Source organism: Mauremys reevesii, linkage group 5 (genome assembly GCF_016161935.1).
Source record: "Mauremys reevesii isolate NIE-2019 linkage group 5, ASM1616193v1, whole genome shotgun sequence".
In the NCBI taxonomy this organism is placed as follows: Eukaryota; Metazoa; Chordata; order Testudines; family Geoemydidae; genus Mauremys; species Mauremys reevesii.
In genome coordinates this window covers 101,364,686-101,379,424 of record NC_052627.1, presented here as the reverse complement: position 1 = coordinate 101,379,424, position 14,739 = coordinate 101,364,686, and the positions used below count along the sequence as shown (strand labels likewise).

The 14,739-nt window shown below is 35.8% G+C and overlaps 1 protein-coding gene across 1 annotated transcript in view; it reads left to right on the top strand.

Annotated features, from left to right (window-relative positions):
* The window catches only part of PCDH7 (protocadherin 7), a 390,709-nt gene that overhangs the window by 175,144 nt on the left and 200,826 nt on the right, over window positions 1–14,739 (top strand). The window contains exon 2 of the mRNA XM_039542047.1: window positions 982–1,198. Coding sequence (XP_039397981.1) covers window positions 982–1,198 — 217 coding nt within the window. The remainder of the gene's footprint in view (window positions 1–981; window positions 1,199–14,739) is intronic.

Sequence of the window (14,739 nt, the reverse complement as noted above, 5' to 3'; positions counted from 1 at the left end):
GACACTTGTTTATTAGTGTATATCAGTAAAACAAGTGTCATGTGCAAATAGATTAGAGATTAAACTATAGTCTAGTTTTCTAGTGTTATAGGTTTTGTTGCAACCTAAAAATACAGTTTATTAATAGTAAATCAAATGTATTATTATTGTTTGTTATTACTGATACAATATTTCAAAAATCCAATGTCTATTAACTTTAATTAAAATGAACTGCAATGTGTAGCATGTTTCAATGGGAGGTAGACACCTAGCTTTTTTTTTTTTTTTTAATTCCCAGTCTACATTTAAGTGTCTTCTAAATGTTGAGAGTAGAACTCACCCACTTCTTGGAATACTCTTGAGTGTCAGAGTTCAGTATGTAAACTTTTATAGTGACAATTATTTCTTCTGTAATATCTGACATTTTGAATGAACACAAATCCATAATAATCAATTTGAATGGTCCCAGTGGAAGCATCTGGTTTCAGCTGTGCCAGTGGTACTTTAAAGGCTTTATAAAGTCAGCTGGCAGCATACCCAATCTCCAGGCATTAAATTTTATGGCAAAAGAGCTAAGAGAGACTGAACATTTCTATTTCCTGTTATCTTTCTTACGTGGATGGGCTTCCAAAACCACAGACAATGATTTTAAAAAGGTCTATGTGTGTGTTAGTGTTACCAGCAGCTACGACATAATTCAAATTTGATCATTTATCTTGTAAATCTTGTATAGTTTCTCTCTTACCTGATATAGGTTTTTTTAAACAGATTTATTGCCAGACTGAGTGAAGGTACTTGATAGTGTTGCAAACTGAAAAATCCATGACATTCCTAATGCAATGTCAAAGACTACAAATTGTTTATTTTAAATTAGGCAAAACGTCAAAGTTTTATGTTCAATTAGTCAACATTAAGATAGTTGTATATTTTAAGTCATGTTTTGAGAATCACTTGTTCAAAGACCAAACTTTTCAGTGACATTCAGAATCTTTTCTCTTGCAGCCATTTCGTAGAGTGACGTTTTCTGTTGTGAGTCAGCCTCAGGACCCACATCAAGGGTCATTGCAGAGTTGCTATGACAGCGGTCTGGAGGAGTCAGAAACACCAAGCAGTAAGAGTTCATCAGGGCCAAGACTGGGTGCCCTTCCACTCCCAGAGGACAACTACGAAAGGACTACGCCGGATGGCAGTGTTGGTGAGGCAGAGCATATGGAAAATGGTAGGGGCAAACACAACATTCACACACATAATCACACTAGTGAGCCATAATAAGTAGACTTGTGGAAAGGTCAGTCCAAAATAATAAAATAAAATAGCTTAAATTATGACTATTTTATTTTAAACGGTAAAATTTGTTAAAATGCAGCTATACAAAATAATGGAACATAACCATACAAATAAAATCAACAGCTTTTTTAACATTATTTTAAAACTACATTGCTGAAACAGTTAAATAATTAAAAAAAAATCAGTGCAGGGGCTGGCTTCAAGGAAATTAAATTGCATACACAATGCTTTTTGTTTTTTTTTTAACAAAAGGAATTGATAAGGAACATGTGTTCTCTTTTCTACTTCCATTTTTTTTGTCATACAATCATTGCTTATGACATTTTCCTGAAATTGAATTTGTGCAGCATCAGCATAAAGAAAATAGGAATTAAAAATCTCCTTCTAGAGTCTTCGCTTCCCCCCAATATTATGCAACGTGTTTTCAAAACAATATTGAGGTTTCTACTCCATGTTGAATTATTTAGAAAAGGAAATCACGGTTTGATTTTTTCCTCCATGGTATATTGTGGAAAATACTTTTAGAACATATAATTTAAATTAAGGATTTTTTATATATATGGGGATGGGGTGGGGAATGCATCCTGATTTGCAGTATGAGTAATTCTTCAGCAATTGCAAAATTATGGTAATTAAATACTTAATAGTTTGCAATTTTCTTTTGTGTCTACAATTAGAAAATAGTGGACTTTAAAATACTTTTCTATAATAGATCTTAAATAATTTACTGTTCCACACTTATTGACCCTTATCTAAAGCTCTTTGAAGTCAATGTGCATTGACTTCAGTGAGCTTTGGGTAATGCCCTTAAACTATATAGTAGATTACTTCATGTCAAAGATTACCGCATGTCAAAGAGTACATAGTGCTGACGTGTGAAATGAGGAGTTTGCTAATCAAGTTTGTATAATTGTGTTTGTGAGGAGGATGGAGTCTCATCAGCTCCTCAAACCCAGTATAGATTTTGTTTGGCTTTGTGCATGACTTTAGCTTCTTTCAAAGGCTTAGATCAGCAGTTAAAATTGTTCTTGTTTTATTCCTAAAATAGACATATTGACCCAATAAAAATAGATCATGCTCTGTGGTCAGGAAATTGACAAATCTAATGTATATGAGGAAGAAGCACTGCAGCAGTCTGCATTTGCTGAAGGTTTGCATTTCAGCAATGCATGACTATTTCAAGTCATACAGAATAATGCCCCCCCCCCCCCCAGTGGAAATAATAATTATCCTAATTTCAGTTATCATTTTCCCATTTATATATGTGTGTGTATTAAAATTTATTTTTAGGAGATAGAAAAAAGTGAAAGCTGTGGGGAGCCTGCTTCCTAAATTGTTATTTATTTTTATTTTTGTTAATTTAAGGGTGAAAATTAGTGCTTAGGAAAATGAGGCTAAAGCACTGGCTATATCCAGGTAGATACAGTGCAATGAAGGCAAGTATTCTTGAGATTTAATTGAATAAGTTCATAGTTCTTCTGAAACTGTCTGAGGCACAATATGTATAAAGCAATATAGAAACACGGAATCTTGGATGAACTGTAGGACTATGATTTATCCTACCCTGCTCGTCAGTAGATAATAAAAGTGGTCTTATCCAAATTTATTCTCAGAAATTCCAACATAGAGTGGACTCTAGTTTGCTTAAATTTTGGAAATTGTGGGGCAATTACCATTATACTATATTAATTGTTAAACTTTAAAATGAAATTAAAAGGAGGACAAAGTAACTTTTCTTTGTTAGGATTACATACTTACCCTTTGAAATTAGACAGATTTCAGAATAAGTAGAAGCACAACCAGATCAAACTACTAAATATACTTATTATGCCATGAGCACCTCCAAAACAAGAGTAGCATAATAGAAGTCTCAAATGGTATAATGCAAGGATTACAGACAGTAAGGGAGATTTTTTGTCATATTCACAAAATCTTGAACTGAACCCTGTGAAAAGTGGGTGACATTGTGATGAAAATTATACTCTACTGACTTTTGAATTCTGCTGTCACTTTTTAAAACAGGATTTAGACAGTGGCATGTCATCTGCCTCCAGTAATTTTTGTTAGCATTAGTCAATAGGTGATGACAGAACAAGATGCAATGCACTTTTGGTCCTCTATAAATGTAGCATTTGACATTTGAGTGAGTGTTTTCTCTGATCCAAATTTTAAGATGACTTGTCTAGCTATATAGAACAATTGTATTGCTCAAATTCTGGTAATTTAATCTTCAATATTAATGGATCATTCTGACATAAATAGAATTGGAATTGAAACCTGTCAGGTATTCATTTGTCATATTTAATTGGAATCTCAGTAATCTGCAGTGTTTTGGTTGGTTAGGTTTTAATCAGGATTTGTATTGGATTTTCATTTGGATTTTCCATGGAAACAGCACTTTGAAAGCTATCTTAGTTTTTAATTGTTATTACTTTAAATATTTACCATTTAATTTCAACCGGTGCGAAACAATGCAGTTATAACTAATTACTTTGGATTTACTTTTATTTTAAAGTTTGAGGAGATAATTTTCAGCACAGTAATGTAAAACCTTCTGATACCTTTGATGCATTCTCTGTGCAAGATAGGAACACTAATGAAAACAAGGTGCCTTTCATGTTTCAGCAAGTGAAAGAAGGCTGAATCTACTGCAACTAGAGTAAACACCGGTAATGAAATGCAACTTCCCAAATTTGTTGGTTAGATGTCTCTTTCTACTTTTTTTGGGTTAGCATAAAACAATAGCGCAAGTAGGTTGGTTTTCTTTATAATACACTGTACACTATATTACCAGCCTACATGAATGTCAGATGTAGATTGAGGTTTGGTTTGCATTATTAGCTGTGGTGAGCGGGGTGGGGTGGAAGAAATGTTAGCAGACAGGCTGTGAAAATGCAGTATGAAAAGATTTGCTAATTTGTAAGATCTGGAGAACCAGAAATAACTTCTGAGTCTTTCCCCCTGCCCTTGCAGCTTTCCTTACAAGGAAACCCTACTCATTTGTGCAATTTTGTCTAATACACATCAATTGTTTCTCTAATGTGGTCATTAAAAAGGCATTATTTTAACAGAAGTTGCACACTGCTTTTCTCAAGAGGACATATTATTTTTCTTTACATCTTGATTTTTATATTGTAAATATAGGCATTGTCATACTGGATAAGATTCCTGGTCTATCAAGCACAATATTCTGTTTCTCACAGTAACCAGTAAGTACCAGATACTTCATAGGTATGTACAAGAAACCACAATAGAAAATTGTGGAATAACTTTCTCTTCTGACCTCTGTTAGGCTGGTCTACATTAGAAAATTAGATTGGTTTAAGTACATCTGTCAGGGGTGTGAAAAATCCACACCCCCTGAGCAATGTACTTTAGCTGACCTAACTCCCTGTGTTAGGTAAGTGCTAGGAAAAAAGAAGATTTTTTCTGTCAACCTAGGCACCACCTCTTAGGGAGGTGTATTACCTATGCGGATGGGAGAACCCCTCCCATCAGTTTAGGTAGTGTCTACACTGTAGCTTTTTAAGTGAAGACAAGCCCTTAGGTAGTGTTCTGCTTATGCTCTGAATCATGAAGGTTTATATTTTCTAAAAGTTTATTCATCCTATCTCATTTAATTACAACTATTGTCACTGTGCATACATGCAATTTTATGAATTCTACTAAATTATTGGCTTCAGTGATCTCTTGTGGCAGTATGTTCCACAAGTTAATTATCAGTTCTGTAAAAAACTATTCATTTTTATCAATTTTATATTTGTTTTCTTTAAACCACACTGAATATCCCATTGTTCTTGTATTATGAGAGAGAGTAAATAAAAGTGCTCAATTTTCTATCCTTATTTTTATAGCTTTATCATGTGGCTTCATATTTATTTCTTCTCTCAACTACATTCACAGCCTTTCCAACCTTTCCTCATAGATAAAGTCTTGTTGTGCATCTACTAACTTTTGTTGCCTGTCTCTGAACTTTAATGTTTTAGATGCTAGATGTTTTCTGAGATAGGGGTGACCAGAACTGAACACAGTATTCCAGGTGAGGGCATCACAACATTTTCAGTATTATTTTCTATCCAATTTTTTACACATGCTGTCATTAGGGCAATGTTTTTCATTGACATGTCTGTAATGATGCCCGTATCTTTTTCCATGGGGCTAATTTAGAACCTGACAGTCTGTATGATTAGTTCAAATAAATCCTTCTGATGTGCACAACCCTGCTTCTGTAAACAAAACATTTAATCTTTCATCTTGTTGTCTATTCAAATAGCTTTGTTAGGCCCATCTGAAGTTCCTCACAGTCCTCTCTAGGCGCAATTAAACAAAATAATTTATATTTATATACATTTATAATTTACTTACCAGTATATATATATATATATATATTTATTTGTAGCACCTTTCATCCAAGGCCAAGGAAGCAAAGTTCAACCATTCATTCAGTCTCATGGCAAGCTTTTCAGAGAACAGCTGTGGCCCACTAGGCTCAGCATAGAACTGGGATTCAAGAGATTTAAGTTCTGTTTCTGTCTCTATCACTGGCTTAATCAAGTCACTCAAACTCCTTGTGTCTCATTGCCAAACCTGTAAAGGTTGGAGAATAGGGATCAGCTGCTTTTATAAAGGGCTTGGATATCTGTAGATGAAAATAAAATAAATTATTTATATATCCATCATTTTAAAGAAGAGGGAAACCAAAGCAAAGGAAGTTTAAGTGACTAGCCTAGGGTTCACAGGAAGTGAGTGTCAGAGCATGGAATAGAACTCAGAATTCCTGATCCTCATTGCTGTCTTACAGTCACTAGACAATTTTCTCCCTCCTAAAAGACAGCAGTAGTTAAATATACTCCAATCAACAGAAAAAATAGCTAAAGGACAAGAAAGAAAAATGGTATTGTCCAGTTCTAGCAATGTGATTTGATTACTGCATTATTTTACCTATGGCAGTTTCAACTTTAGTCCTTAGGTATCAAACGGGTTGTGCAAAATTCAAGATCCATGCTACCAGAGCAAGAGGGGCTAGTTGTGTATCAGATAAGCAGCCATTTTTTCCCCATATGAAGTGTTAGGAGATTTCAGGTTATTAGAAAATAAATACTAAGTGCAATCTAGCTTTGTTCATTTAGGGCCCAGTCTGCCATACTTTTTTTTGTAAAGCGTTACTCAGCTTCATGGAGTAGGGTAATAAATATGAGTAAAGGTAGGAGAATGTAGCCACACACAGTTTTACATTATTCAGAGGATATTGTTTTTTAGGAACATTAACCCATTGCAGGCCCAAAGTTAAGTATCTTTTATATAAACATTACCAAGCAGAAACTCATGGGGTTGTTCCTAAGAGCAGCTGAACATTTGTACATTTTTTGCACTTTTCTTCTCAGACTACTAAAGTATTTAAAAAAACCCCAACCAACTAACCAAACAAACAAAAAACCTGCATAAATGATCATGTTGACATTTCATTTAATTGCTTGAGAAAGAATTTTCATTATTGCTTCTGAAAAATGCTGCATGCAGTTATTCACATAGATGAACTCCTGACCCAGCTGATCCTATCATCCTGCCACAAGTGATATTTGGATCACAATTACACCTTCTGTGGTGGAATAAGCCTAGAGACAGTTAATTCTGAGAATGAGCTATTCTGAGACTTGTAAAAGGACAGCCAGATATCTGAGCAAAAGAGAAGATAGTTCAGTTCACATGATAGAATACATAAAAGTCTTTGGTGAAAAGGTCTCAAAGTGGCACCAGCCCCTGACAGAATAATAGATGCAAAATCTGCAGCTGTCTCTCCACATCTATAATGATCAATACCCCCCACAACCCACCCTTCAAGATATATGCTCCCTACAAGATGTGGTGTACCTCATCCAATGCATTAAATGCCCAGATAACAACTGTGTGAGTGAAACCAGACAATCACTATGCTTTGAAATGAATTCACACAGAATAATAATAAAAGACAAAAACACTGAACACTTTTCACAAAATGGTCACTCCATATCTAACCTCTCAGTCCTCATCCTCAAAGGAAACCAGCACAATACGTTCAAAAGACAAGCCTGGGAGCTTAAATTCATAACTTTGCTAGACACTAAAAATCATGGTTTACAGTTTATTACAACCATCTACAATCCCCTAACCCCACTGTTTTGTCTATGACTGCAGGGGTATTAATGGGCCACTTTACCTTAAATGGCCCCTTAGAATATGTGTTAATTACTTTTGCGAAACTATCTGTTCCACCTTGTAATTAGCTGTGACACTCTGCGTACCTTCCCCAGATCTGAAGAAGAGCTCTGCATAGCTAAACTTGCCTCTTTCACCAACAGCAGCTGGACCAATACAATATATTACCTCACTCACCTTGTCTCTCCATTATACTAGTGACATCCTACTCCCAATGGGTCCATTTGTGAGTAGATTTTTTACCCTATTATCTCCTTTCCTTATTTAAAAAAATCTTTAGAATTGTTTCCCTTCTACAGCTGATGCTTCTGTGAGTTTCTCCACTGTATACCAGATAGTGATATATCACATGCTATCCAACCAACAGATAATACTTCATATATAAGCATGGTAGCACTTTAATATTCAAAGCTATATAGTGATTGCTCTGAAATAGTTTATTGTTAGTATTTTGCACCAGAAATTAGGCAGGTATATCTTGCTTGCTTGCTGCTAATAGCTCTTGTTCAGGGATATTACAGAACAATAGTTTATTCCATGTACAGTATTGTATTAGTAGAGAAAAAATGTCAACAAGATAAGATGGTTTTAGGACCTGTGTAACTCATACAGGACTATTATTATTTATTTTTATATCTAGTGCTATGTGTTTTCATTGTACTTTATATACATAGAAAAAGATACAGGACCAAATACAGCCTTGCAGTGCGTGGTGATCATTATCATTAAACCCAACTAGGGATGCTGGAACAATTTGTATAAGTAGGGGTGCTGAAAGCCACTGAACCAAATGGTAAACACTGTATATGATGGAAATCACTTCAAGCCAGGGGGTGCATTAGTACCCCCAGGCCCCTAGGTCCGGAACCTATGAACCCACCAGGAGTGGACTGTACATGGCTCTCACCCTGTTGACTAGTTATTTTTTAGTTATACTTCTTTGAGTCAGTCTCCAGAAATAGAAATATCGCTTGTGCACTGACCATTGGTAGAATGTACTTCTGAGTGTCAAAATACCATGTAAAGTGCTTTTGGATCAGTCATGGTTTTGGGTTCTTATAGAGTGCATGATGGGGTCTGCTATGATAAAAAAAAAAAGATCAGTATTACTGAATTTTAAATCCACATTCATACCTATAGCATTGTTTTAACTGGAGGTAACACTCCTCTCTTTTTGGTACTTTCTGTCTATTTCTGTCCCATTTTATTTACATTAGCTTCCTTTTGTGGCTCACAAAGGAGCAGAACATTTGTCCTTTCCTTTTACATTTAAATTATGAAAAAAAAAATTCTCTTCTTTCCCTGTAAGCCTCTACTCTCTCAAAAAGAAAAAAAATATGTACAGCAATCACTGTACTGTGCTTATAAAAGAATAGTACTATTAATGTCAAGTAATTCTTAGCTCCTGGTTCACTACTCTTTAGCCTCTTTTTTATCCTTTGAAGACAAAAGACAGCCCTTTTGCATCAGAGCTTCATATTATTACTGCATCCATTGCAGCAAAAAGACAGAACAAAGCTATGTGTATCCTTTGTGTATTCCCGTAATCTCTGTGTGTGTGTGTGTGTGTGTGTATGTGTATGTGTGTGTGTGTGCAACTGAGATCTAGAGAGAGATCTTCTAAAATACCACTTATTTAGAATAATTTAAAATCTTTTGTCCTGCGTGAAAGAGACAATAATTTATATAATCTGCATTATCCATGACTATCAAATCAGTTTACAGATGTAACTATTAATAGTCCAAACTGAGAGATGCAGAAACTCAGTACCACAAGATTAAGTGACTTGTCCGGCATCATACAGCAAGTTGGTGCTTGAGCGAAGAATTGACCCCGAAGTGAAATCCGGGCCCTATTGAAGTCAATGAGAGTTTTGCAATTGACTTCATTCAGGGCTAGGATTTCACCAAATATCTCCTGAGTCCCAGTGTCCTGCACCAACAGCTAGTCCATGCTGCCTCTGACTAATGCAGATTGCATAACTCCCTTTGATGTTATTCTGAGCTCTGAACATGGATTGAAGGCAGAATATTGTCCTATTTCAAGACTGAAGGGAGAAGGAACTTCTTATTTGTCTGAAGAATAATTAGCAAGCCTTGCATCTAGTCTAGGTTTTCTCCAGTGATGAGTCTAATGCAGACAGTAAACAGAAATGTATTTTCCCTGAATTCACTGCACTCCATTCAGCATGGTCTATTTTATTGAGTCTTCCTCAGTTGTTTGAGTATTTGTATTTGATGACTGTTTTTGCAGTTTCCTGGACAACGTTAGGTCTTTCAGCTCTTTCTAATCTACAAATATAATGAAGTTCCAAAAGAAATCCTTTACAATGGGCAAATCTTCTCCATTTCAGTCACAAACGAGTTTTGTTCTCCCCTGCTGGCTACCAATTCCCATTTTTACTTTTTCACAGAAGCATGTACACCCCCTCCCCCATCTGAAATACGTAATTAGTTTTATCTCTTGCATATAGGTACAATGGCTTTGTTTTTGGGTACTTTATCAGCAGGATTTTTCTTTTTCCTCACGGAACAAAGATAGATAAAAGTAATAGAAGAAATCATACTTTGTTTGTGTGGGCTCATGTAATAGTTATATGCACTTAAACACAATCTGTTGGAAATGTTTAAGTACATGCAGGTTCAATTACTTGACCAGTTATGCATGCAACTGTCAATTTGGGGCATTCAATAGGTACATCTTTTTGAAAATGTACTCTTTGATTTTTTTTTTTGCTATGCAGTACAATGTATTGTACTTGATGGTTATAAAATACAATACATTGTACTGCATAGCGAAAAAAAAAATCAAAGAGTCCATTTTCAAAAAGATGTACCTATTGAATGCCCCAAATTGACAGTTGCATGCATAACTGGTCAAATAATTGAACCTGCATGTACTTTAACATTTCCAACAGATTGTGTTTAAGTGCATATAACTATTACACACATAAATTAGAAACTATTAACTATTAAGTTAATAGTTTCTATTAAGTAATAGAACTTCAAAAAGATCTCACAAAACTAAGTGATTGGCCAACAAAATGGCAAATGAAATTTAATGTGGATAAATGTAAAGTAATGCACATTGGAAAAAATAACCCCAACTATACATACAATATGATGGGGACTAATTTAGCTACAACGAGTAAGGAAAAATATCTTGGAGTCATCGTGGACAGTTCTCTGAAGATGTCCACGCAGTGTGCAGAGGCAGTCAAAAAAGCAAACAGGATGTTAGGAATCATTAAAAAGGGGATAGAGAATAAGACTGAGAATATATTATTGCCCTTATATAAATCCATGGTACGCCCACATCTCAAATACTGTGTACAGATGTGGTCTCCTCACCTCAAAAAAGATATTCTAGCACTAGAAAAGGTTCAGAAAAGGACAACTAAAATGATTAGGGGTTTGGAGAGGGTCCCATACGAGGAAAGATTAAAGAGGCTAGGACTCTTCAGCTTGGAAAAGAGAAGACTAAGAGAGGATATGATAGAGGTATATAAAATGATGAGTGATGTTGAGAAAGTGGATAAGGAAAAGTTATTTACTTATTCCCATAATACAAGAACTAGGGGTCACCAAATGAAATTAATAGGCAGCAGGTTTAAAACAAATAAAAGGAAGTTCTTCTTCACGCAGCGCACAGTCAACTTGTGGAACTCCTTACCTGAGGAGGTTGTGAAGGCTAGGACTATAACAATGTTTAAAAGGGAACTGGATAAATTCATGGTGGCTAAGTCCATAATTGGCTATTAGCCAGGATGGGTAAGAATGGTGTCCCTAGCCTCTGTTCATCAGAGGATGGAGATGGATGGCAGGAGAGAGATCACTTGATCATTGCGTGTCAGGTTCACTCTCTCTGGGGCACCTTGCATTGGCCACTGTCGGTAGACAGATACTGGGCTAGGTGGACCTTTGGTCTGACCCGGTACGGCCGTTCTTATGTTCTTATATTATGTTCTTAATTACAAAATAGTACAAAACTATTAAGTATGATCATGGAAGGAGGCATCTTTTTTTAATAATCATTATTATTACTACTATTTGTAATTATCATTAATCAAGATTAAGGCTCCTATTTAGTTGGTGTGTACAAATATATAAGGCGATGTAATTATTGACCTGAATTATTTACATGCAAATACATGTTCAGCTTTATTAGATGTTGTACTTGCATATACATTTTGTTTGTTTGTTTTTTGCAAAGTGCTTTGTTTTTAACTCTTTGTTCTTAATTCCTTCAAATAAATGTACTTTTTTTTTTAAAGGAAGTACTTTGTATTAAAGTTTTACAAAATTACAAGTCAGTCATCAAAAACAACCGCTGTGACAAAGTACATAAAACATACAAGAAAAAAACAGAGCCCAATCTAGCATTTCTATCTCATCTCAAACTTCCGTTGCAGTTATTGAGAATTGTAACTGTGAAACAAAGGCAGCATCAGACCTATTATGTGCAAAAAAAAAAGAAGTAGAAGTTCTATTACAGAACAATGGAACTCAGGCTTACCAAAAAAATATAATTATAATAAACAACTTCTTTCCTTTTTTGATTCAATAACAAATACTTATTCCAGTACAAACACATTGTTCCCTTGGAAAGAGAGGTACTCAGATTCAAATTATAGTGTACAATCCAAAAAATTCAAAAAGACTGCCAAAAATGCCCATATAAATCCCAACAAACTTGTATGTTTTCATCATATATACTGAAAGAAATGAGAAAAGAAAAGATATTAGTATTGTGCTAACAAGTTATACATAGCCTCATGGGTTTAATTTTTTACTCTTTCTGAGGAACAAGTCTGAAGGATGTTTCACAAACAAGATACAATTAATGTATAAAGAGCTGTCTTTTGTGGATGGAAATCTTCCTAATTTTTTTACAGGTGATTAACATGTTGCTGTCAGTATTAAACATAGGTTTTTTATTGCTTCTAATTTTACTTTTAGTGTATGTCATGATTACAAGGCAGGTTGCACTTTAGACCCTTTTTGGCCTTCTCGAGTGCCCCTTCAGGTGACTGGTTTTCTATCTTCACTCCTCTCTGAGTGGAACCAGATGATCCTACCATTCAGATTGGGTCTCTGGGCTAGAGCACCCCTGTTTACCAACTGTGATAACATAACAGTTCCAGCTGTGTTTGGCACTTGTATGCCCTTTTCATAGAATCATAGAATATTAGGGTTGGAAGAGACTTCAGGAAGTCATCTAGTCCAACCTCCTGGTCAAAGCAGGACCAATACCAACTAAAACATCCCAGCCAAGGCTTTGTCAAGCCGGGCCTTAAAAACCTCTAGGGATGGAGATTCCGCCACTTCCCTAGGTAACCAATTCCATTTCCTGTGACCAGTGGCTGAATAAAGTGGTTCAAAAACAATTTATTCAAAATAAAGTATTATTTATTCACTCAAAGACACACAGCGTTCAGAGAAGTGAGTTAAACAACAATAGGCCTACATGCTTGGGTCTTACTTAAGCTTTGTTCTTTCCTTTCACCCTTTTCCCCTCAGGTCAGACATCCTTATAATTGGCCTGGTTGATACAGACATCCCCCACAGCATACAGGGACTCATCTCTGGCCACAGTTGCCCACTCAGCCCTCTTTCCTCTCTAGGCAAGGGTCTTTAGTGCTTTAGTGTTTTACTGTCCCTTTGATCCTGGACTTGGACTGGGAAAAATAAACCTGCTAGCCTGGCTGGAGACCAGGCGGTAGGTATTTTCCACTTAATAGCTCCCCCATTATTCCCTTAAGGATCCTTGGTGTTGTCTCTGGAGGTACCTTATCTCTGTCATTGTTTCATTTACTGTTTGTTCCCTCTTCCTCCCCACCCCAACAGCCTCCTTTGATTTAACTGCATACAGTCAGGAAGGATCATTCTCCATAGTGTTAAAGGCCAATTTTCCATGAGGAAAGGCAAGACTGAGTCTATAGAAAGAAATGTGCATACTAATGAGTTTTTGAGGTTGATCAGTGTACAGTTATGAACACATCTTTCTCTTGTGACTTTTGAAACTCTGTTTATATTTTGAAATACAACTGGGCATCTCTGTTATCAGTCTAATGTATCTGTCTGTTTATATGGACCACTTCACTCTAAGAGTAGTCTACCCTGCCATAAAATCCCCAGGGCAGTGAGTCTCAGAGCCCTGATCAGCTGACTCAGAGTCACAGGACTTACTCTATAAACAGCAGTCTAAACATACCTGCTCAGGATGGAGCCCAGACTCTGAGACCCACCTCTGTCTCTGAGTTTCAGACCTCAGGCTCCAGCCCAAGCAGAAATGTTTACACTGTTATTTTTAGCCCTGTTGGGTGAGCTCCTCAGTTACTCAGGCTCTGAGACTTGCTGCTGTGGGTCTTGTTTTGCAGTGAAGGTATACCTTAATTATCTGAACACATGTCTAGAATTAAAATAAGTAATAAAACAATTCCCCTCTCTTGCTTCACCACCTATGGATGTAAAACCTTGAAGAATTTTTTTTTTTAGGCATTTTATGGCTGTGGTAGGTATGCAGTAATCACCTATATACACTGATTGCACAAGACCCATACTAGATTCCATAAGATTTGCTAGGAATTATACTAAATATCTGAGAGTAGGATCAAGTCCCCCCATAGGTAAAGTTTAAATGAAAATACCCAAACAAAGTCAACTTGGTTTAATCAAAATAAATTAAAAAAAATGGATTGTAGGCCAAACCTGTTAGTCCTTCTCTGTGTACAGTTCTCAGCAAAATCAAAGGCTGTTCTTTGGAAGGACAAAACTACTATGGGGTGAGAGATTATTCTTATATTCCAATAGTACCACAACATGCCTTCAGAAGTCAAATTCTATTATGAAATAAACAGTTACAGCTCATTCAACTTAGAACATGCTATTAGAATTAAATTTGTATCAATAAGTGAATTAATTCATGTTCTAAAAGAGCTGGTTATTCTTAAATGGATTCTTAGAGTTATGAAAAACCCATTGACAATTCTCAGTGAACACCAGAAAATAGGCACGTAGATATATAATGTAGGTCTATGCCCTTTACCCCATGGAAAATAATTGAAACTAGGTCATATCGCTGAATATGTGGCAAAACAAAAAACAAACAAACAAACAGAAGAAGAAGTAGAAGACCATGAAGAAGAAAAATGTGAAGCCAGTGGAGGGGAGTTGCAATAATTAAGGAGTTATCTTATTTTAATGGTTGCCTGGTCCTTCAAAACTAAACAAACATACCCATACTGGTTTTCCCAACTTGCTTGTCTTAACCTGTTG